The sequence below is a fragment of the Myxocyprinus asiaticus genome, chromosome 44 (genome assembly GCF_019703515.2).
Source record: "Myxocyprinus asiaticus isolate MX2 ecotype Aquarium Trade chromosome 44, UBuf_Myxa_2, whole genome shotgun sequence".
Classification (NCBI taxonomy): Eukaryota; Metazoa; Chordata; class Actinopteri; order Cypriniformes; family Catostomidae; genus Myxocyprinus; species Myxocyprinus asiaticus.
The window spans coordinates 14,597,922-14,622,571 of record NC_059387.1 but is presented as its reverse complement, the minus strand read 5'-3'; the positions used below and the strand labels follow the sequence as shown (position 1 = coordinate 14,622,571).

The window sequence follows — 24,650 nt, the reverse complement described above, 5'->3', positions numbered from 1 at the left end:
AAACGCTCATCTGTTCCTCTCTGTACCCTTTCAAACAACGGATGGGTGACGTCGCGCTGAACGCACACCGCTCAGTCACATGCTGTACTAATGCACTAATGCATTATTAGTATTGAATATGCACAATGAAGCCACACACATACAGAAGAGAACAAGAGCGTGCGATCGACATAAGAAAGGAATGAAGACACACCTTTGATTGTGAAGCGCTGAAAACCACGTATGTATTCCTGGTAGCACGCTATAAGCTCCAGGGAGAGAATGGTTTGGAGATCTCTCTCTCTCTCTTCTCTCTCTCTCTCTCTCTCAGCTGTCTTACTGACTGTTATTTCCGGGTTAATAAAACGTCATTGTGCTTCTCGCATTAATTTCAAACAAATGCTCTGCGGCATAATTTTAGCACCAACTTGTATTATATAATATGAAAAGCATTAAAGCACCAGACATTAGGTATATAGTGGTAGGCATTCATGTATATTCGAAATGCAACCATTCATTGTAATCATGTATCTGAAGTTAGTGCAGTTCTATGCTACACGCCCCCTGCTGGTCAAATGCTGCTCTTGCAGATGCGCGACACACCTGATGCACGCAGTCAGTACCGTTATGTAAACCGGTGCAAATGCAACAGGTTACAACTGACTGACAATACACGGTCCACGAAGACGGTAGTCGATTGCTAATATATATATATATATATATATATATATATATATATATATATATATATATATATATATATATATATATCACACACACACACACAAACACACACACACACAATGGCGGCCAAAAGTTTGGAATAATGTACAGATTTTGCTGTTTCGGAATGAAATTTGTACTTTAACTCACCAAAGTGGCAAAGTTTAGTCAGGACATTACTGATGTAAAAAACAGCACCATCACTATTTGAAAAAAGTCATTTTTGATCAAATCTAGACAGGCCCCATTTCCAGCAGCCATCACTCCAACACCTTATCCTTGAGTAATCATGCTAAATTGCTAATTTGGTACTAGAAAATCACTTGCAATTATATTAAACACAGTTTAAAGCTATTTGATTTGTAAAATGAAGCTTAACATTGTCTTTGTTTTTGAGTTGCCACAGTATGCAATAAGCTTGCAAGTCTTAAGGTCAATATTAGGTCAAAAATGTCAACAAAAAAAAAAGACAGCTTTCTCTAGAAACTCGTCAGTCAATCATTGTTTTGAGGAATGAAGGCTATACAAAGGACAACTGGCTCTAACAAGGACAGAAAGAGATGTGGAAGGCCAGATGTACAACTAAACAAGAGGATAAGTACATCAGAGTCTCTAGTTTGAGAAATAGACACCTCACACGTCATCAGCTGACAGCTTCATTGAATTCTACCCGTTCAACACCAATTTCATGTACAACAGTAAAGAGAAGACTCAGGGGTGCAGGCCTTATGGGAAGAATTGCAAAGAAAAAGCCACTTTTGAAACAGAAAAACAAAAAGAAAAGGTTAGAGTGGGCAAAGAAACACAGACATTGGACAACATATAATTGAAAAAAGGTGTTATGGATCTTAACTCCATTGAGCATTTGTGGGATCAGTTAGACTGTAAGGTGCGTGAGAAGTGCCCGACAAGACAGCCACATCTATGGCAAGTGCTACAGGAAGTGTGGGGTGAAATGTCACCTGAGTATCTGGACAAACTGACAGCTAGAATGTCAAGGATCTGCAAAGTTGTCATTGCTGCATGTGGAGGATTTGAACTCTTTGAAGTAGTTTAAGGAGTTCTGAATTTTTTTTTTTCAAATTGTAATAGTAATTTTCAGATTATTAATGTTCTGACTATACATTGTGATCAGTTGAATGGCATGTGGGGGGGCCAGGCTTCAGTCGGGTCCCCCCTCTAGAACCGCCACTGTCTGTTGGACATTTTAGTCGGAGGAGCTGCGGTGCTGTACAAGCGTGTTAAAAGATGCAAACGAGGGAAGCGAGCCAGTGTGCTGGTCAAGCTCTGACAGCGTGGCTTTCGAACCGCGCTGCCAAGTATACATCTAGCGAATCTCCGCTCTCTTTCTAACAAAACGGACAAATTACTTCTCCTTACCCGCAAAAATAAGGACCTAGGAAATTCTGCTGCATTGTGCTTTACGGAAACCTGGCTGAGTGAAGCCATTCCAGATAGCGCATTACATCTGCCGGGCTTCCAGCTGTTCAGAGCGGATCGCACCGCAGAATTAATGGGGAAAATGAGAGGCGTTGGAACTTGTTTTTACGTCAACGAATGTTGATGTACAGATGTAACAACGCTGAAGAAAATGTGCTGTCCTAATTTAGAGGCGCTCTTCATAAACTGTAAGCCTTTCTACGCGGGAGTTTTCCTCATGTATTCTTGTGAGTGTCTCCACACGCGTGCGTGAATGCAGCGCTGCAACAGCTTGCTGATCAGATCACAGGAACGGAACAACAACACCCGGACTCACTTATTATTATTCTTGGAGATTTTAACAAGGCAAATCTCACACTTGAACTGCCCAAATACAGACAGCACATTACATGCCCCACACACTGGATCATTGCAACACAACGATAAAGGATGCATATCACTCTGTCCCTAGAGCAGCTTTGGAATTCTCTGATCACTGTCTGGTTCATCTTCTTCCTACCTACAGGCAGAACCTAAAATCAGCTAAACCTCAAGTAAGGACTGTAAAAAGATGGACCAATGAAGCAGAGCTGGAACTACAAGCCTGCTTTGACTGCATTGATTGGAGTGTTTTTGAAGCTGCAGCCACAGACCTGGACGAGCTCACAGATACTGTGACATAAACTACCAGTTTCTGTGAGGACATGTGCATTCCTACTATGATTATTTACCATACAACAATGACAAACCATGGTTTACAGCAAAACTCAGGCAGCTTCGTCAGGCCAAAGAGGATGCTTACAGAAGTGGGGATAAAATAAAACAAGTTTTCAGCTAACGAACCTACATCAGTGTGGAGAGGCCTGAAAGACTATCAACTACAAGACACCATCCCCCAACACTGTAGGAAATCAACAACTGGCTAATGACCTGAATGTTGGTGCCAGATGGGCTGGTTTGAGTATTTCTGTAACTGCTGATCTCCTGGGATTTTCATGCACAACAGTCTCTAGAATTTACTCAGAAAGGTGCTAAAAATAAAAATCATCCAGTGAGCAGCAGATCTGTGGATGGAATTGCCTCGTTGATGAGAGAGGTCAACAGTAATGGCCAGACTGGTTCGAAGTGGCAGTGTCTACAATAATTCAGATAATCGCTCTGTACAATTGTGGTGAGAAGAATAGCATCTCAGAATGGAAAAAATAGACCTACACAATATTAGGCAGGTGGTTTTATTGTTGTGGCTGATCGGTGTAAGTATATGTGTAAACTGTAAAATATGTAAAAAAGAAATGTCCCTTTTTCAAGACACTATATTTTAAAGATAATTTTGTAAAAACCCAAATAACTTTACATATCTTTATTGTAAAGGGTTTAAACAATGTTTTCCATGCTTGTTCAATGAACCATAAACAATTAATGAACATGCACCTGTGGAACGGTCATTAAGACACTAACAGCTTACAGATGGTAGGCAATAAAGGTCACAGTTATAAAAACTTAGGACACTAAAGAGACCTTTCTACTGACTCTGAAAAACACCAAAATAAAGATGCCCAGGGTCCCTGCTCATCTGCGTGAACGTGCCTTAGGCATGCTGCATGGAGGCATGAGGACTGCAGATGTGGCCAGGGCAATAAATTGCAATGTCCGTACTGTGAGACGCCTAAGACAGCGCTACAGGGAGACAGGAAGGACAGCTGATTGTCCTCGCAGTGGCAGACCACGTGCAACAACACCTGCACAGGAAAGGGAACATCCGAATATCACACCTGCGGGACAGGTACAGGATGGCAACAACAACTGCCCGAGTTACACCAGGAATGCACAATCCCTCTATCAGTGCTCAGACTGTCTGCAATAGGCTGAGAGAGGCTGACTGAGGGCTTGTAGGCCTGTTGTAAGGCAGGTCCTTACCAGACATCACCGGCAACAACGTCGTCTATGGGCTCAAACCCACCTTCGCTGGACCAGACAGGACTGGCAAAAAGTGCTCTTCGCTGACAACTCGTGGTTTTGTCTCACCAGGGGTGATGGTCGGATTCGCATTTATCATCGAAGGAATGAGCGTTACACCGAGACCTGTACTCTGGAGCGGGATCGATTTGGAGATGGAGGGTCCGTCATGGTCTGGGGCGGTGTGTCACAGCATCATTGGACTGAGCTTGTTGTCATTGCAGGCAGTCTCAATGATGTGCATTACAGGGAAGACATCCTCCTCCCTCATGTGGTACCCTTCCTGCAGGCTCATCCTGACATGACCCTCCAGCAGGACAATGCCACCAACCATACTGCTCGTTCTGTGCGTGATTTCCTGTAAGACAGGAATGTCAGTGTTCTGCCATGGCCAGCGAAGAGCCCGGATCTCAATCCCATTGAGCATCTGGGACCTGTTGGATCGGAGTGTGAGGGCTAGGGCCATTCCCCCCAGAAATGAAACTTGTTCAGTTTATGTCTTAGTTGTTGAATTTTTTTATGTTCATACAAATATTTACACATGCTAAGTTTGCTGAAAATAAAAGCAGCTGAAAGTGAGAGGACGTTTCTTTTTTTGCTGAGTTTGTGTGTGTTTGACCCCAACTTCCTTTTTATTTTGTAATAAACAGACCTTCCATATATGACATCCAGTAGTTAGTTTTTTTTTTTTTTTTTTTTGCATTTATTTATTTAATCAGGGACAATACACATTAATAATAAAGCTTCTTGAAAAAACAGTAGCACATTACGATAAGGTTGTATTTGTTAACATAAGTAAATGCATAATCATGCATTTATTAATCTTGGTTAATGTTAATTTATAAAAGATAGAATTGTAGTTCAGAATGCATTAACTAATGTTCACATATAACTTACATATATATATATATATATATATATATGTATAAATTAACATTAACCAAAATTACTAAATGCTGTAAAAGTATTGTTTATTGTTAGTTCATGTTAACAAATACTATAGTTAACTAATACAACCTTATTGTAAAATGTTATAAGGGGGAAAAAAAAACGTATGTTTAGGCTTATAATATATATTCATTTAAATGCATATTTGTATGAAGAATTGTATCGAAATCTCCTGCCAAAAATTATGGTTGCCATGGTACATTTTTGTAAAGAATCGTGTAGTTAATTTAGTAGAGGACTGTAGTTCATTTATGGGCGTGGCCATCATTACTGCACCAAAAGCAATGCAGCTTGAGACGTTATTGGGCTCAGCAGGTCGCAATCATCATTATCAATACTTAAATGGCCACAGGACTCCTCACTTTGCTGCAGTTTCAAGTTGTGTGGGATGAACAGTGTCTTACAAATTTCCTTTTTTTTTTCTTTTCTGGAGATCCTTGTAACTGAACTGTTTACAAAATGGCAAAAGAAAGAATCCACGTTAACCTAGTCATAAATGGTCATGTGGACAGTGGCAAGTCCACGAACACTGGTCACTTCATCTACGAATGTGGAGGGATGGACCATAGAACACTTGAAGTATGAGAAGGCTGCATCCCAGGTTAGATCAAGTTTTACTTTATTTCTAATGTTCAAGTGGTAGTTTGAATGATTAACCTTTTTGTTTAATCTCTTAATTTTGAAGATGGGAGTTCTTTCAAGTATGCCTGGGTTCTGAGTGGAGAGAACATGATCGTTCCATCTCAGAAGGTGATGCAACATTACATTTCTTGTTTTGAAGATGATTATCTGTTCTGCTGACCTCAGTTGCTTGTTTCAGATGCACTGGTTCAAGGGATGGAAGCTCAAAAGGAAAGGAGGCCACTCAAATGGCCGTATCCTGTTGGAGGTCCTCTATTCCCTACTCCCAGTACGCAACGCGAGCAAGCCACTCCGCCTACCACTTCAGGATGTCTACAAGATTGGTGGTAGGTAGAACTTCCAAATAAAGCTTTTCATTTACTGCATGTTTGGCTGTCGTGACGTAAACATTGGGTCAAATTTCCAATTGCTCTCCAAGGTGTCGGCACCGTCCCTGTGTGTAAGATGGAGACTGGTGTCTTGAAGCCCGGTATGGTCCTGACCTTCTCCCCAGCAAAGTTGACTGCAGAGGTAAAGTCCATCGAGATGCATCACCAGGGCCTTCAAACAGCCCTACCTCGCCACAACGTGGGCTTCAACATAAAGAACGCAGCTGTGAAGAACTTGCGAAGAGGTCATGTGGCAGGGAACGCACAGCAGGACCCACCTTCAGATGTTAACAGTTTTATTGCTCTGGTTGCTATGCTTCGGTTTATTCATCAACTGTGGCTGAACTGGTATCCTTCAGATCATTTGATTTAGTGTATTTCAACATAATCATGCTGAACCACCCTGCTAGAATCAAGGTTGATTACTCCCCTGTACTTGACTGCCACACAACCCACGTTTCCTGTCGCTTTGAGCTGCGAGAGAAGCTTGATCTTCGCATGGGGCAGAAACTAGAAGACTGGCCCCAATACCTGATGTCAGGAGATGTCGCCACAGTCGAGCTTGTCCCCAACAAACCGTTCCGTGTGGAGAGCTTCCATTATCCGCCTTTTAGGTAAGGAAGTATTTGAAGAGTCACACAATTGCTGGGAGAAGCTGTGGAATTGTAACTATTTAAATTTAAAATAGTTTCTTCCAGGTCTATTTGCGGCAAGAGATTTAAAATGGACTGCTGCTGTTGGAGTCATTTAAATCTGTGAATAAGGTTGACCAAACAAAGCTGGCACAAAAAGCGAGTATCAAAATGAGATTATCTCTTTATAATTATTTACCAGCAGTCTGGTATGTGAACCAAGGAGGTTCTATTTAAGTTGATGTTTATGTAGTTTTATGGCGTAGACTTGTCAAAGCTGCTTTTTAACTGAGTTACTGCGTAATGGGTTAAATTGATTGTGGGCCCAGTTTGAGATTTGGTATTGATGTAAATGAACCATTAAGAGTGTGTTGCTGGGCTGCAAATTTCAGATGTCACATTGTTTTTTTTTTTTTAAATTATTATTATTATTATTATTATTATTTTTTTATTCAAAGTGGTTTGGGGCCCAGTTTCATTAAAATCCTTTGTAATAATGGTAAGGGTGTTGTCTGGTCCATTTTGGAACTGGACAATTAAGTGTTTCTAAGAATTGAGCTGTTTAACATCTTTTTATTGATAAAATGGAATGGTAAGTGAGGAACATGTCTAGACAGTGGACACCGTCCTCAGAAGCTGCAGTCAACAGTAAATGTGTGTAGAATATCCAAGTCTATCAAAATGCTACCATGTCTGAAAACTGGGTGTGCCAAAAAATGGTGACCATGTGACATCACTTTCCAAAGAGGCTAAAATATTAACTGGGAAGGTACTTTTTTTTTTTTTTTTTTTTTGACATTTAAAATGGACACCTTTCCTAAACTGATTTTTTTTTATTTTTTATTGCCCTTAATTTCTGACAATCTCACAGATTGTCTTCTGGTGAATATAAATTGCAAGAGTGATTCAAATGTCATACTGGGTACTATAGTGGCTGTAATTCTATGATTGGAGGTTTACATGTTGTGACAGCATGGTAAAACCGTTCTTGATTCTAAAAACATGGGTTACTGGCAGCATAGGGATATCATAGATTAAAATAGCATTCATTCTAATTGCATTCTTATCATCTGAAAATATAACATTTATAAAAGCAACTGCAGAAATAATATTTCAAGTATCCAAGAACTCTCAAACCTTCAAATGCTTGTCACAATAGTAAAGATATGGAACCAAAAGGTGACCATTGTGTTTACGGAACACCACTGATTTGCAACGCACTGTCCTTCACAGATGAGACTGCAATAAAAATACTTGCGTAGGTGAAACAAACACTGATTATGGGATCACATCATTTGACCACAGGTAATGGTGTATGCATTGCACAGGTTAATTATTTTACACAAAATAGTAAGAATGAAAGATGGAGAACACATTAAATTAACACCATATTTCACTCCTGGACATGCTTTAGTGGTGTATTAGGAAATGTGAAGGTAAAAACACAACTGAGAACTCCTGATGTTCAGGAAAACTATAAATCCAGTTATTCCACCTGGAAAAAGTCTACATATCTGTCCCTGCCATAGATTTCAACAATGGCCACATTAATACTTCAAACTATTTAAGCAAAACTGGCCCCAACCGTAACGTAGTGGCAGGTAGAGTACAAGTTCACACACTAACACAAGTTTCTACATTTACACACAAAAATAAAACATCCTTGTGTAACACTCTCGCACAAAGATACAGTAACAGAGGTGGGAAAGTGCTGGTCTTTATGTGGGGGCAGTCTAACCGCAGTATGGTGCACTGAATAAAACGGCAAGGGTAACAGTGGTAAAGTTAGACACTGTTTATTTATTGTATGTCTATAATGGTAAGGTGATGTGTTTTTATTCATTGTGCTTGCATTGTTGATTCAGCAGCTAAGTCATGTGTGTTCCATAGCCAGAGATTTTACGCTGTACAGGAAGTGAAGTGGAGACATCTGTGTGTCAATCAGACAAGATATGAACGAAAGACATCGGGAATACGCCTTTTCTCTCTGGTTGCCCCTCGATGTGCCCGATCTGAGAACAAAGAAGAATGTGGCATTTAAGCACTTTACTGGGGTTTAAAATGGTGTAAATGTCTAAATCAAGAATGATTTACAAACTATTCAACACATAATGGATAAGGTACAATCAGCCGGTCATGCGCTAATGACTAGCAGACTTTTCATTATCCCACTTATTACACAGCTTCTAACCAAAATATTGATTTGATTTTTATATGACTTCATCAGACGAAAGCGACTACGTGATACAAGAGACATGCACAGCTATGCAGGATATCTGATGCTTAGGACAACGGTAAATTATAGTTTAGTAGTCATTACACAAAAATATTTGAATAGCAAAATGCCATGATTGACCAATCAGAATCAAGTATTCTACAGAGCGCTCTACTGGTGGAGCATGGCATAATGCAAAGCTACGGTCACAGGCGTGATTCCCTCATACATGTATAACATGAATACAATGTATGTGCCAAATGTGTAAATGTAGAAATAATTAAATGTTTACAAAATGCAGGATCTTCAGGGTGTCAATAAAACTAGAGGTTTAATGCTTACAAAGACACTTGTGATTTCAAAAATGTGGTTTGAGTAGTTTTATACTCACCCACCACTCCTGATCTTCTTCTCCCGTTACCACGATTATCTCACCCTCAACAAACGTGAGCTCATCATCGTTATCTGCCTGGCAATCATAGATGGTCTTCACCCTTCGCATTTTACTCTTGATCTGAAAAAAAAAATAGTTAGTTAGGCATGAGCTCTATACCAAAACCTAGTGAGTTGCATACATAGACAGCGTTTTATAGCATTATAGGTGCTCCTAACATGAAGACTGTTCTAAAAAGTAGGCAGCAACCTTATGCTGTCTTCTGAGAGGCTGTTCATACAGAGCACGCTTATGCATCTGTCTGCAGTGTTTAATTGTTTTTCTATGAAAACATGTGCTAGTCGGAAGTTTTTGACCATTGTGCCATGCCATATTTTTCAGCATCTTGCACAATGAGTGCCGTGTTTTACAAGTGCTGTCAACTTAAAATAACTTACATTTTTAAAAATGCATCTCGAGAGATCTGCTTTCTGTTTAATTTGTTGTGTTGTGTCAAGCTTTTTTTAAAGCAAGGAAATGTTCAGTTTGAACAGCACCTTAAGGCCAATTTACAATACCCCAACAAACGCCAACAAACACTAATATCCAAAACTTGTCGGGTTTCGTCAGATGAGTGTGTTCACTCTGTTGCCGTTTGTTGGTGTCTGTTTTCACCATTTGTCAGGCCTTAGAATTTTTGAGCAGTCTGGTATGATTTTCCAACAAACTCTGACATAATCTGATTTCATCGTGAACCGTTGCCATGCCAATGAGGTAAGCATCCAACTCATTGAAAATGAATGCGTGTGGCTGAATTTACATTGGTAGATCAGGAGAAACACAGTCAATCGCTTTTAATCACATTTTATGTAGCAAACATGTTCAAGCATTCCATTCCTAACATATCAAAACAAAATTATATGTTAGTGTCGGGTTCAGCATGGAATGCTGCCTTAGGGGCTTTTCTTGACCGAACATGTTCTTGCATTAAAACAGCTAGATGCAGCAAAATGAATGGAACAGAATGCACCTGTCTCAAAACACCACCCTAAAAACATGCTGCTCAAGTGCGACATGCTAAAAAAAACAGCGAGACGTGGCACAACGGTCAAAAATGTCCATCTCGCACGTTAACATAAAAAAACACTTAAAATACAGTACAAACAAATTTTGAGTGAACAGCTCACTAGGATTTTAAACAAAGCTGTATTAAGCTTTTTGTTAGAAGATTCCAAGTTGCTGAAAAAAACCAAAAAAACAAAACAAAACAAACAATTGCCAACTTCTTACAGGATTTATTTTCCTGGGCAACGGTACAGGTGTCTCCTGTGCTGATGTTGGACTTCCGTTGGTGTCTTCACTAGATTGGACAGGCTGAGGTGGCAGTTCTCCTTGTTGAATGACTGTTGGACTATCTGATAGCTGGGGCTTGGGGGCAACTTCTCCAGACGGAGGCTTGTGGAGAAGCTCAGTTGGTCTGGATGGGGAAATGTCAGTCAGTTGGGGCTTGGGCGGTAGGTCTTTCAGCTGAGGTTTAGGGGGTAGATCACCCAGCTGAGGTTTAGGGGGAAGGTCAGACAGCTGAGGTTTAGGAGGGAGCTCTCCTGGTTTAGGGGGTAATTCTGAAGGCTGTGGTTTAGGAGGCATGTCCCAAGGTTGAGGTTTGTCAGCTAACGGAAATTTCTGTGGAGTGTCAGAGCTCTGCAGTGTCTTCTGGAACATGATTGGCTCAGGAGGCTGGTTTGTTTTATCCACGAATGGGTGATGGATGGTGTCAATCTTACGCAGGGCAACTAATGACAAACAAAATAATGTCAGCAGTTTTGTTATGCATTTGCTTCTTTATGTTTCATACGTTCTAATCTACCGTTGTTCTGGATTAATTTGGAAGAAAATATGAGGAAATATATTTGGATGTTCTATGATTTTAACTTTCAATGATTGTAATATTTTCTTGGTAATTTATTGTTGCACAGGTAGAAAGCATGTCACCTACCCTTCTGAGGTAGCTTGGGAAGGACCCGTGGACCAAGTGTGGGCTTTGTGGTGTTGAGACTAGAATTGAAATATGGAACACATGCAAGTCTGAAAATAATGTCTGATAGCATATTTAGCACTCTGTGTCATATTCTGTTAGTCAAATTAATAAAAGGCAACTGTTTTGCATTCCCAAATAACACGTCGACAAAGTTACATGGACATATTCAAATGAAACATGAAAGACAAAATTTGCAATCTGAGGTTTGGTTACCTTTTTAATGCAAATATGGTTATGCTAATAAGCAGATATGCTCTTAATATAGCTCAATAGACATGCTATATAAAACTCAATTCATTTGGAATGTGAGAAACTTCTTGGAAGTTGGTTCACCTTTGCTGTTGTGGAATGCCCTCAAATCTGTTAGTTACAGGAGAAATCTTGTTGACTGGTGGCGGTGTTGAATCGCTTCCTGGAATGACGAGTTTGTTTGACAGTAATCATTATAGTTGCACTGCGGAATGTCCTACCAAATTAACCTCTCTGATTTGTTACATGGCAGAAACCAAACATTTTAAAGCATCTGTATTATCAATAGCAGAGGTAAGTCATTAAAACCAGGCCATGCACAATAATGGTCCAAGAGAGACAGTGGATTTCCCATATCAATCTCAAATTATGTAATAACTAAGTCAATCATCACTGAAATGGAATAAAAAAATTCTAAATATAAATATAAACATTTAACAGCAATTTCACCACAGCATTTTGTTTGTTTTCACCCATAAGCTCCGGACCTTTATTTTGCCACGCCTGTTTTTTGTCATTACCTAAAATGGTAGGCATCATGCACATCAATGGGGTAGGGCTCAGTGCAAAGGTCAAAGGGTAAGGATGGGGTCATTAGGCTGAACCTTTCAATGGCAATATAGTCCTTTCAATATGGTTGATCACATCTAATGTATTTTTGAGTGCAACATGTAAAGAAACCATAGAGAATGAATGGGATTCAGATGATTTGGTAATACATTTCCAAGACTAAACCGAAATAATATGCATGAGGCTATGGGACAAGTCTATGATGGAGGAAAAAAATGGAACTTAGGGTCATTTTAAAGACTGATAGTCTTTCCATTTTTTTTTTTTTTTTTCTTTTTCCAAAAGCAATTGGACTTGGTGTTTCCACAACGTGGCAAAATGACCCTGCCCCAAATGTGGCACTAACAGTTCACTTTGGTGACGCAAAAGGCCTGACATATACTTTATGCAGGTACGTTTCTATAAATACTTTTAATTTTAACTCACTTGCTAAGCAATATTCTCTTCAAACTGTTGCTCTGCCATCACGGTAGTACTTGAAAGAGTAAACTCACAATAGAAGCAGACAGTTCACACAAATGTCCGCTTAGGGCCTTTTGTGACAACGTTGAGAATACAACGTGTGTTATGAATTGCGATCTAACACATTTTGAGCTTGCATAGCTAGAAGCTTCAATGCTCACATACTTGCTGTGAAGTCTGCACAAGTGTGAATTTTGGGGGGGGGGGGGACTCATCAAGGGTGCAAATCAGCTTGTGAGCACCCCTTCAAAGTCATAAAATCACTCTATGGTCTTGTGGACTTCACGGACACCGACATATAAATGCCATGTGGCCGCAAAACCAAATCCAGAGCTCCATTTGGGCTAGAGCCAAAACATCTTAAATTAACCAAATGGTTGCCTTTGAATAAGAATTCATCAAGATTATGAAATCGGGATAAAAAAAAAAAGCTGCATTAGAGGTCCAAGGTCTGCAGGTAGCCCACCTTTACAGAGCAGAGTGTTTGGGAGTGGGGTAGGGGGGTCAGATAGCGTGCGTTTGTGTCCAGGGGGAGGGGGTGGGGGCCTCTTCTTAGACAGGGTGGAGGAGCTGCCACTACCAGGGCTCTGAGACGCAGGAGTGAGGGTGGAAGGGGTCGGGTTCGACAAGGGAGGGGCTGGAAAGAGAACAAAAATACATAATAAATAAAAATAAAAAAATGATATCATGGGGAAGAATTGCTTATCATGAAGTGGGGGATAAGGAACAAAGGAAGACGGATAAAGGGAAGAAAATCATGAGAAATAATGTAAGTGCGGGTAACCACCAGGATAGGATGTTGTTTACTGAAACTGAAGCAGGCCAGGTAAGTGTGGCGCTTTAAACGGATAGTTGAGAGGGGTATCTGGGGGGAAATGTAACATAATTTAAGAACAGAGAAAATGGAAGAATGAGCTATTCTACGTTGTAGAATTGTAGAAATTTGATTGGCCCAATAGGAGGACCACATTATCAGAGCAACAGCCAGTGAAAAGCTCAGTCAGAGAGAACCAGGAAGTGATGCATTGTTTAGAGGTAAGCAAATGCAGCGAGTCATTATCAACTTTAGCAAACAACACTGTGCTTTGTTAACTGTACATAAGATATGCCACCTTTTCACTTTCTAAATATTAAGAACTGTAGCAGAATCACACAGTTTGCATACCAAAAGTCATAAAAATACATCAAATAAATTGAAAAGGAAGAATAGAATTCTAACTGAAGCTGACTGGACCGCTACAACTTGCATTACAGCTGTGTAAGTGACGGCAATGCAGTGGTGGAGTGTTAAAGGAATGTTCTGGGTTCAATACAAGTTGAGCTCAATCGATAGCATTTGTGGCATAATGTTGATCATCAGAAAAATTTATTTCGACTAGAGGTTACAGTGGAACACTTACGATGGAAGTGAATGGGGCCAATTTTTGGACGGTTTAAAAGGCAGAAATGAGAAGTTGATATTTTATAAAAGCACTTACATTAATTCTTCTGTTAAAACTCTAAACTGCATTAACTGAGCTGTGAAGTGGTTTAAATGGTCATTTTTACAGTCATTTTAGGGTTTGATGGCATTACATCGTCATGGAAACGGACTAATTAAATTGGCTATAACTTTACACAGAAAAGGTTAGTAAGTGATTTTATCACGCTAAAATTATGTTTACATGCATATTGTTTATGTCTTGTGGCTAGGGCTGGGAAATATGATGATATATATTGCACTGACAATATAAAGTGTCAATCAATTTTGCTATATTGTGTATATCGCAATGTAAATATCCATGTGTGCAGCATGGACTTATCTGTCAGTAAGCAGGAATTCACATAAGACTGAGAGAATTTTCAGAAACATGACAAGGTATTTTTTATTTTTTTTCCCCAGTGTCATTCATCTTGTGTTCGGCACTTCATTAGTGTTTATTATGCTTCTCATCTGAAGCATGCAAGTGTGCGCAAGCCCAGCAGGATTCTCGATATTTATCGGAGAGCACAGAGCGGGATCACTCATGCTACTCACACATTTTTGAGCCAGGAAAAACCCTGAACCGGATAACTCCCAAAGAAGTCAAGAAAATGAAGAGGACCCTGTTATTAAAAAAGGTGCAACATCTGTGGTGTGAGTTCACAAAAGCCAACACAAAGCAGAAAAATATCATCTGCAAACTGTGTGGCACAACGATAATCACTCGTAATACAAACAATTTGTTTTACCTCAAAATGAAGCATGCAAGAGCATATTATGAAAGCCAAAAGATGCGCTCTGCATTAATTCGGTCATACAGTTTATATATATATATATATATATATATATATATATATATATATATATATATATATATATATATATATATATAGAGAGAGAGAGAGAGAGAGAGAGAGAGAGAGAGAGAGAGAGAGAGAGAGAGAGAGAGAGAGAGAGAGAGAGATTTTTTTTTTTTAATTCTTCAAGAAGTGTTTACATAATTTTGGATATTATCTGTAAGTGTTCATTTTCTTTGTTGCATTGCTTTGGGAATATCTTTAGTTTCTTGAGGAAAGTTTATAATAACAATAATAATAATATTGGTCAACAACATAGACTGAAATGTGGCATAATGTGAAATTTTGCACTATGGTAAGAATGTTTTAAAACCGAGTATTTTTGTTTGTTTGTTTAACTTGGACTATTGTCAATTTCCAAATAAAGAGAAAATTATATAACTGGAAGTATTTGGATGTATTTAATTCACTTATTGGATTATCCAAAAATAGGCAGTACCATATGGTTATTTAATATTTAAAAATATTTTTATTGATTTTTCACAACAATAACAAAAAACAATTTTGTGATATATATCATTATCTTGATATAAAATTACTCATAACGTGATATAAGATTTTGGTCATATCGCCCACCCCTACTTGTATCTATACTTTTTTAAACTGAGTATTTTAATGTTCAACAATTTGCCCCATTCACTTCCATTGTAAGTGCCTCATTGTAACCCAGATTTGTTGCTTTTCTTTTTTTTTTTTTTAAGAAAAGGAGGAACAAGTCAAAATGTATTTTTGTGGTAATCAATATTGTGCCAAAAATGCTGTCGACTGAGCTTAACTTGTATTGAACCCGGAATATTCCTTTAAATGATTATTTACTGTATGAATCTAATTTAGAACATGTCCAAATCATATATCAGTAATTAGCAATAATAGTAATTAGAATTCAGAAGGAAATGTGCTTAACTGTTATGAAAATGCCACAATGCAAAATATCTTAATATTAAGCTCCTACCAATTCTAATATAATTTTTTTGTGGGGGGATGGGGGGGGGGGGGGAGAAATCACTGAAATATGAGACAGACATGTTCTTGACAGGCATTGTGAGATTCACATGTCACTTAAGGTAATAGAATCACAGAATGAGGTCATTCAATAGATTAAATAAACAAGAGTGGCACATGCAAATAAAAAAGCAGATAGTCACTGATGTAAGGCCGAGTGCTAGCGAGAGTAGCATAGTGTGAATGAGAACCAAGGAAAGCCAGAAGAGGAGCTGCGAGAGCAAAAAAAAAAGAACAAAGAGAAAGTTGGTAAAAAGAGAAGATGCCATTTTACATAGGTTTGCCTATAAACACAATGTCATATCAGAAAGTAAAACCATAAACAAAACCCATAAAGCATCACAGAGTCTGTGAAAGGAAAACAGTAAAGATGTTATATTAAAATGAACAGATATTAAGTTATTATGCTTATTGCTATCCTGCACTCTTTGCTTTACACTAAACATTCAGTTCATTCATTCAGCACTTCAGTTCAAAATGAATCAGTTAAATGAATATACAGTTAATTCAAATTTTGTAGAGTCAGAGTGAAACAATGCTGCATTAAACTGAGATTTTTTGCATAAAATTGTTGCTCTATAATGTCAGCAGAAAAAGTCCATGTATTGCAACAAATTAAATAAACAACAAAAATGAATGCATGTCTATTCACTGCATTTTACACAACTCAATCAACTCTTTTCAAGTTGTATCCATCTGTGTGCTGGTGACTAAATACACCATTTGGGCATGTCTTGGGGCATCCCTTAGTGCATTCAAAGAATTCAAAAAGCATTCCTTAAACCTCTTGAAAAAGAAAATGTCAGGGCATGGATATACAATAACACCCCGACAATACTTAATAAATAGCATGCACGAGCATGAGCATGAGACAACAATAGCATGCACACTTCATAAATCTGGCTTGGGAGGGTGTCAAGAGGAAACATTAATCTCAAATCTCAACTGGATTTTGCCCAAAGGCATATAAGGGGCCAAAAAACTTGGACGAAGACTCTACGGTCCTTTTACTTCTTCCTATTACTGTGGCAGGAACTAGAGGTGAGATAGAAATAGATGCAGACAAATCCTTGAGGACTATATGCTGCATTCTAACCATCTGAGTCTCGAGCGCAACTGCTGTGTGCATTTTTCATTTCTCTTTTTTTATCTGTAACTAGTAGCACCAAATAAACATGCAAAAAAAATAATAATAATTATATATATATATATATATATATATATATATATATATATATATAAACATACAGATCTATTTATATATAGATCTGTATGTTAGAATATTGTTGTTCTTTCTACATTGGGAAAAAAATCACAATGTTCTCTCTTTGCACTGTGAAACAAACAAGTGACAGCCAGTGCTGAAGCCTTTTACCAATCAGAAATTAGCATAATTAATTCTGAAGGCCAGCATTGTCCAATCACTGCCAACTCTATTAAAATAAAATGTAGCATTATAAATTCAGAATCTTTGTACTGATTACCATTGTCCCATGTCTGCCACCCATGTTGATTGGTGCAAACATCACTGGAAGTTTGGAGTGAATGCACTTGGCAGCATCCGGAAGCCAATTAATGAATGACTTAACCTCCAGTGTGTTGTCTGATTGCACTGGTCTCAAAACAGTTTAGAATGCGTCTTATTTTCATCCAAACTCCGTATACAGCCTCTGACAGTAACATTTTCCAGTTTTTGGATGCATCCATTGATTGTCAATGTGATAATGCACAGTGGATATAGGATTTCTAAGGTAAGTAAGCCTCCTTGTCCTCGCAGGAGGTCATCGTGTTTAACAATGTGCCGTTTCATGATAAATTGCTGAAATGTTCAAAATGGCATATCGAATGAAACCAGACATGTTCCCCTTTTTACACAAAGACGTTTTAATGTAAAAACTTAATGAGGTTTCTTTCCAGTAGTTTTGTTCGTATTTCTCCCAAAGACAAACTTAACTGAGATAGGCGCCATGTTTTGTCAAATGAAAGTTTAACCCCTTTAATGACAGCCTAGAGTGTCCAGAACTGAGATCAGTCGGTTTAAATGAATTTAAATTATGCGTTGCGCATTACAAAGCCAAAACACAACATCCTTGCAGGAGGACGCGGGGTCACAAAAGGCTAAAAGAGAACTGGAATTTAGAAGATGATTCATTTTCCTACATAATAATGAGCTGAAACATACAGTGTGAAGTGTAGGGAAAGTTGACTGAGGCTGACATACTGCCCAACATTTTGTGCTCAACAGAAGAAAGAAATGCCATACAGGTTCGGAACAACATGAGAGTACGAATATTCCTTAATACAGAATTTACGTACATGTCAGGGCATGATTAATTACGTTACACATTATTTTCATACATTTAAACTGCACTAAATTAACGTGTTTAATCGACAGCCCTAGTTAGGTTATGTTCTATGCTCAAATTCTATGGCTTCTAATTGGCTGAGAGGTTCGTGGGTTTCTGGGTTACCTTTGCCTGCATTCCTAGGGGGAAGAGGCGGGGCATCCGAGACCGGGGAGGAAGGGCAATCGGTGGAAACGCTGTACATCTGATTGGTGAGTGCAGTGTATGAGAGCCGTTGCTTATCATGCTGGCCAATAAAACCAGGCAGAGAGAGCTTGTCATGAGGAGAGAGACTGTATGAGTGACAGAAACTCTGTGGCCGAGGAGAACGATCCTTCTTTATTGGACTTGGCTGGGAATGAAAGAAAGAAATCATACAGTTTGTGAGGCACATGATTTATGTAGAATATTTTAAAAACGGTGCGAGGGGGAAATGTCTCACTTTGTCATCCAGATCATCATCACTCTCATCCAGTTCCTCCAGTCTGAGATTCCATTCATATTCCACATGAACTTTCAGATTGAACTTTCCTGCAGCGGCTTGTACCAGCTAAAGCACACAAACACACATAGTTTTCAACACACACACACCCCCCTCACAGCAAATGAGTTGCTACACCCTGGGGCCTATATTTTTTGGCTAATCTTTGCTGCCACCTATTGTTATTAGATCACAAAGAATGTGCAGCAGAAGACACATAACACATCCATGGATTTTTAGGTCAGGGTTATGTACAATATATGAATGTATATGGAAAAGTGCATATTTTTGGTGCTGTGAATGGTCACAATTTCTCTTAAGTTTTGTAACATTTTATCACCCTTTTCCTTACACTATTTTAAATGGTCCAGCGGTGATAATTGTTTTTTTGTTTTGTTTTTGTCAGTACAAAAATTCCATGCATTCTCTCAGTTAATATGAGTTCATAAAAGCTGCATGCATAATTATTAAAAGAGAATTAGCAAAATGCTTTTCAATAGTTTTAAAGAGTGTAGCATGTCAAGCCACGTGATGTCAACTTCACAACTTTACGTCAACTGCACATTTTTTATTTTTATATTTTATTGATGATATATTAAACATATATACAAGGTACATACAAACATATACAGCTAATTTGGATAAAAAATAAATAAATAAAAAAATATTCAAAATTTGTGTCAACTCCCCATATATTAAGAGGCTGTTAAAACTCACCGCTTCCTCACATTGGCCGATCCTCATCCGTCTGGCCACATCCAGAGCCGTCTCTCCATTCTGATTGGCTGAAATACGAGGACACACATTAGCCAGACCATATTAACAACTGTTACACAATGTTTTGTTAATGGGACAACTTTTCACACTGATTCAGGCCTAACTTCTTCAACCCTAAAACTGACTTTAAAATAATAAATGTACGTGCTGCTTTCAGATCAGATGTACTATGAAACTAACAAAGAGAAAGGGGACATTTGATCTACACAACCAGCTGTAAGATTTGGCACACCTTACTATTACTATTTCCAACATTTTAGAACAATATTAAAGTCATCAAAACTGAAATAAGAGAAACGGAAGTATGGTTTATTAAATAGGGAGCAAAAATACCACAAAACAGTATTTTATTTTTGTATTTTGTAAACAGTATTTACAGTATTTTTAACAAGTATTTTATTTTTCAAAGAAGCCACATTTGTTAACTGTGCACTTGCAGACTGTTTTTTTATTAGCCATTTTAACTCATCCATTTAACCCTTGTGCTGTGTTGAATTTTTTACCTAATTTGGTGTTTCCGGTCAAAAATGACCGGCCTATTAAAAAATGCTTATAAATCACTCGTTATGCTATATTATCACCAAATATTGGATTAGATCTTTTTGTCAACTTGTTTTCTTTCCATTAGCACAGGTTTTGTATTATTTGTGGAGAATTTTGGCAATATTAAATAAAATACAAAAACATTCGGTACCATTTATCACACTAGTGTGCTTTAATGTTTAATGGGGAAGTTTGTTTTGAAATGATTTTATTTTGTACAAAATGGCACAATGTCACACTTATGTTCCCGGTCAAAAATGACCGGCCATTGAAAATGAATGGGGGACATAAAAAATAAATAAATAAATAAATAAATAAAAAAAGAGATAAATGGATTGTTCAGGAACATGTTCATCATGTTTATGTTCACATACGTGCATCTGTGCTTGCAAACATAAAGGCCTCAGAACTGTGCACATACACATACACACAAACTAATTTCAAGGATTTAATTATAAGACTTTAAATGAATAAGGTTTATAAAATCATGAGAAACAACTTCAGCCAAGTGTGTCCAAACTGTGCAGTGCAAAGGCATAAACTTTATGTAAAAACTATTAACACTTGTAATTAATCAGGAGTGTGCATCATTATAATGCACAAATAGGTATGTGACACCTGGTTGAAGTGAGTTTATGGTTAGGCATTAGCAAATGCATAAGCCATGTGAGTACTTTTGTACTGTGTATATACTCACTGATGTCTGTAGCTGGTTTACCCCTCAGGAGAAGTTTGAGGCATTCATGTTTCTCATACAGGCAGCAGTAGTGCAGAGCCGTGTTTCCTTTTTCCGTCTGTTTATCCAGATTCCCACTGCAGACAGAGAAACAGTAAAGTTAAACACTTTATTAAAAGACTCCAACTGCAAACCAAAATAACTGAACACATACCTCTATAGATCTATTTAAACATTTAATTTATGATTTATTGAGATACTTACAACTCTTGCAATGTAAATTTGGGTCGGCCGTGAGCAAAGTGTGAAAGCAAGTGTGTGACCTAATTCTGTTTACCAATTGGGAATCACAGTAAGGGGAAGAAACAAATCAGACAGAGGCTACACGGTTACAGGCATGGAAAAAAAAAATAAAAAAATAAAAATAAAAATTGCTGTCACATATCTTGTGATTTCATACAGCTAAATGTTTGACTTACTACACAGAGAAGCTCTTTTGAAAGCCAAATGAATTTCTGTGAGTAGATGATTGTTTGAGGTCGGGCCATAAACACTTTAACCCCTTGAGCGACCCAAGCACTAATACTGATATTGATGAAAATGAATAAATAAATAAAATTCTCATAACATTTTTAGGGAGCCACTAATTATCAAATTATTTATTGTTATTAATATTTTGTTTTGGGGGTGAATTCTGGAAAAACATTGCAAACTTGCAACAATGGGCATTAAGGGTTGCATAACTGTTTTTATTTTTTTTATTTTTACAGCATGTGTAACTATGGGACAAAATTAAACAAAAGTATGAAAATAATTTATTACAAGCAGTCAAGGTGAATTCATGAACATTTATTTGCTGGTATAATCAAAATAAATAAAATACACATCTCTTTGAACTGTAGTACAGTATATTTAACTTACCATGAATACTATAAAACAAAGATTATGGAATAGCACAGAAAACAGCTGAAAATCATTTGGAATAGTTCATCTTTGATTTACTGAATATGGTCCATTGTGTAAATGTAGAAAAATTTTGTCCACTAATGCCTAGCATTGCATTTTTGTCTCAAATTTATGAAAGTTTATATTTTTGGGGAAATATAAATATCAGTACATCAGTTAAACATGTTAGGAATTAAGAAAAAAATATTACATGTCAAATACTCACTTGAAAATGACCAAATTTCTTCCAAAATTGTTATAGCAATTGTGTAATCTAGTGTTTTTTATTTCTGTTAGACATTAGCAAGCTGTGAAAATATTTTTTTTTTTGCTTGGAAAACTGCTGTTGTGATACATTTCAGAGTGGTACATTTTGTTGTGTTTTTTAAAAAAAAAATTGTTTTACCTTATTTAATATTGTTTATAATATCCTATGTAATCAAGATCTGTACCTTTTCAACTTTTATCTTCTAAGATATAGGACAGCACTGAATGTGCATTGTGTTTGAATAAATGTATATTGTCAGGTTCAGTATTACTAGTTGATCATTTTGGAGAGCCGTACTGTCTACAAAAATGTTTAAAAAGCAATATCCAGACTTCACTCATTAAGCAAGCTATTTGAATGAATGACACAGGTTATTCAATACCATCTACGTTTTCTGGCTTGGATCTTTCCAAAATACTCGTTTATCGTTTCCCCTCCGCTGTCATATTTCTTCAAAAAACAACGTTCAATGCAAACCTGGAATAATTTCAGGATGCTGTTTTGGATTTCTTGTTTTCTTGAAATCAAATTATGATTCTTTACTAGGGTGTGAGCCAAGTATAGTTCAGGCTAAGGAATGACCTGATTTTCTAATGCGGTTATGTAAGCTTTAATCCACACAGCAGAGAGCAAATTGAGCTGAAGCTGAACTTAAATTACTCTGTTATCTGCATAATAATCCCTTCAAAAGTTCTGGAGCTTTTACAGCATTCACACACATATCTAGGAACACCTAGTGTCTTAAGAAACAAGAATATTAAAAACTCATCCTGGTTAACATATATATATACACCAATCAGCCACAACATTAAAACCACATGCCTAATATTGTGTAGGCCCCCCTCGTGTCGCCAAAACAGCGCCAACCCGCATCTCAGAATAGCATTCTTGTTGGTGCCAGATGGGCTGGTTTGAGTATTTCTGTAACTGCTGATCTCCTGGGATTTTCACACACAACAGTCTCTAGAATTTACTCTGAATGGTGCCAAAAACAAAAAACATCCAGTGAGCGGCAGTTCTGTGGACAGAAATTCCTTGTTGATGAGAGAGGTCAACAGAGAATGGCCAGACTGGTTCGAAATGACAAAGTCTATGGTAACTCAGATAATGAGATGCGGGTTGGTGCTGTTTTGGCGGGACAAGGGGGACCAACACAATATTAGGCAGGTGGTTTTAATGTTGTGGCTGATCGGTGTGTGTGTGTGTGTGTATATATATATATATATATTTGTATGTATGTATGTATATATACAGTATATTTACAAACTGGACCCTGATATAAAATAATTGCAGGTTGTGCATACTAAGATAAGGTGTTTGTAGTTTGATGCTTAATACCTGTTCTGGACAAGGAAGTCAACCAGGTGCAGTGAGGTGTGGTCAGCAGTCCTCACAGCGTAGTGCAATGCTGTTTCTCCTCCTTCCTATAAGGGAACAACCACAAATACAGAGCAACTTTCATTTAAAAGTTGAATCTGAAAGCATGCATTTATTAATAGACAGCGTCTTTTGACTCACTGTCTTAAAGGTGAAGTGTGTAATTTCTGTGCCACTAGCAGGACCAAAAGAATTTGTAAAAATAATGACTGTTTTTTAAACAGGTTTCCCAAAATCTCCTCCCACCCCAACCTCCATCTGCTACTGTTTACAAATAACATGAAATCAAAACTGACCCAAACCTCTATTTAATACAAATGTCAAATATACAATAAAATCAGTCGTTTTACATTCAGACAGAATATTAATCATCTCAAGCACATTATTCCAATGGTTTGTTTTCATTTTATTTGATTAAATTGGATAATTTTTTGTTTGTTTGTTTTTGTTTTTCAGTTTCAGAAACAACTTTTCACACTGAAAAAACAAATCAAAACAAACAACGGTTTGTTGGCTCAATAACCATAATGTATAAAAATAAATAGCCTCAATTCAGAAATGTACATATTTATAAAATTTTTAGCCTTACGGAATTTTTATAAATATGTACAACACAAAATATCAATTTGAAGGTGAATTTAGAGTTAAATAAAGTAAATAAACAATCATGAGTTCCTTGAATGTCTTTAGCTCACAAATCCGTTAAAAGTAAATTAAGTAGAAACAGTGATCTAAATGTTAATTTGAAACAACTTGCTATTAGTTGCAAAATATTATTTGTGTGACGTAACTTTTTATGTTAATAAAGCTGAATCACCTGATTTTTGAGGTTGTTAATTAATATTTTAAGTAACTCTCACAGATAATTTGTTTCAGTGCTGCTGATGTAACCATGGCTATGTGGGTGGGGAAAAAATATATATATATATTAACAAATAGTATTACAGACTACTTTTCACAATCCAACCAGATCATGATGCATACAATCAAGTCTAATAACAGACATGTTCGTATTAATATCGAATTAATCAATATTTGATTAATATTTTTTATTGCTGCTAAGATGGCCAATGTGAAGTCATCCGTTTAGGCGACTAGTCTTGATTTACTGATGTATAAAACACCAATTAAGTAATTCAAAACAGTTCTCAACTCGTTTTGGAAATAGCCAGTATAAAGATTACGGTATGCAGCTGATCCACCCAAATTAAGTATGTTATTGTAAAATTCTATTTATCAAAATTAATCGCAATTACAATAAAGGAAAATAATCGAAAATTATGATTTTTGTGCTGTTAACTGTACAGCTCTAATCATAAGAGCCCTATAAAACATGAGGTCAG

At 37.4% G+C, this 24,650-nt stretch overlaps 3 protein-coding genes across 15 annotated transcripts in view; 1 reads left to right on the top strand and 2 right to left on the bottom strand.

Moving 5' to 3' along the window:
• Positions 1-349, bottom strand: part of LOC127434742 (CYFIP-related Rac1 interactor B-like) — a 103,259-nt gene extending 102,910 nt beyond the window's left edge. The window contains exon 1 of one of the 2 annotated variants that reach the window (XM_051687690.1): positions 194-349. The gene's annotated coding sequence lies outside the window, so the exon portion shown is untranslated. The remainder of the gene's footprint in view (positions 1-193) is intronic. The other variant, XM_051687691.1, reaches the window with a different exon arrangement.
• Positions 350-5,042: 4,693 nt separating this feature from the next.
• LOC127434754 (elongation factor 1-alpha-like) lies at positions 5,043-7,121 on the top strand. Of its 3 annotated transcripts, XM_051687709.1 has the most exons (4): positions 5,043-5,626; positions 5,711-5,775; positions 5,846-5,993; positions 6,086-6,528. In XM_051687709.1, exons 2-4 carry the CDS (start codon positions 5,755-5,757, stop codon positions 6,406-6,408), a joined length of 492 nt encoding a protein of 163 aa, XP_051543669.1. In that variant the 5' UTR covers positions 5,043-5,626; positions 5,711-5,754; the 3' UTR covers positions 6,409-6,528. The 3 variants fall into 3 exon arrangements, with proteins under 3 accessions (XP_051543669.1, XP_051543668.1, XP_051543670.1); XM_051687708.1 differs by having other exon boundaries at positions 5,043-5,775; XM_051687710.1 differs by having other exon boundaries at positions 5,095-5,993; positions 6,086-6,338; positions 6,416-7,121.
• Positions 7,122-7,220: 99 nt separating this feature from the next.
• LOC127434722 (arf-GAP with SH3 domain, ANK repeat and PH domain-containing protein 1-like) overlaps positions 7,221-24,650 on the bottom strand; it is a 102,469-nt gene continuing 85,039 nt past the window's right edge. For 4 of the 10 annotated variants that reach the window (XM_051687649.1, XM_051687650.1, XM_051687653.1 and 1 more), the window contains 11 exons: positions 23,269-23,354; positions 20,739-20,854; positions 19,439-19,506; positions 18,683-18,790; positions 18,367-18,592; positions 13,041-13,211; positions 11,627-11,705; positions 11,252-11,316; positions 10,546-11,048; positions 9,274-9,396; positions 7,221-8,679 (listed from right to left, as the gene is read on the bottom strand). In XM_051687649.1, coding sequence (XP_051543609.1) covers positions 8,605-8,679; positions 9,274-9,396; positions 10,546-11,048; positions 11,252-11,316; positions 11,627-11,705; positions 13,041-13,211; positions 18,367-18,592; positions 18,683-18,790; positions 19,439-19,506; positions 20,739-20,854; positions 23,269-23,354 — 1,620 coding nt within the window. In that variant the 3' untranslated portion in view covers positions 7,221-8,604. Of the gene's footprint in view, positions 8,680-9,273; positions 9,397-10,545; positions 11,049-11,251; positions 11,317-11,626; positions 11,706-13,040; positions 13,212-16,038; positions 16,108-18,366; positions 18,593-18,682; positions 18,791-19,438; positions 19,507-20,738; positions 20,855-23,268; positions 23,355-24,650 lie in introns of all 10 variants that reach the window. The other 6 variants (XM_051687652.1, XM_051687659.1, XM_051687656.1 and 3 more) reach the window with 4 other exon arrangements.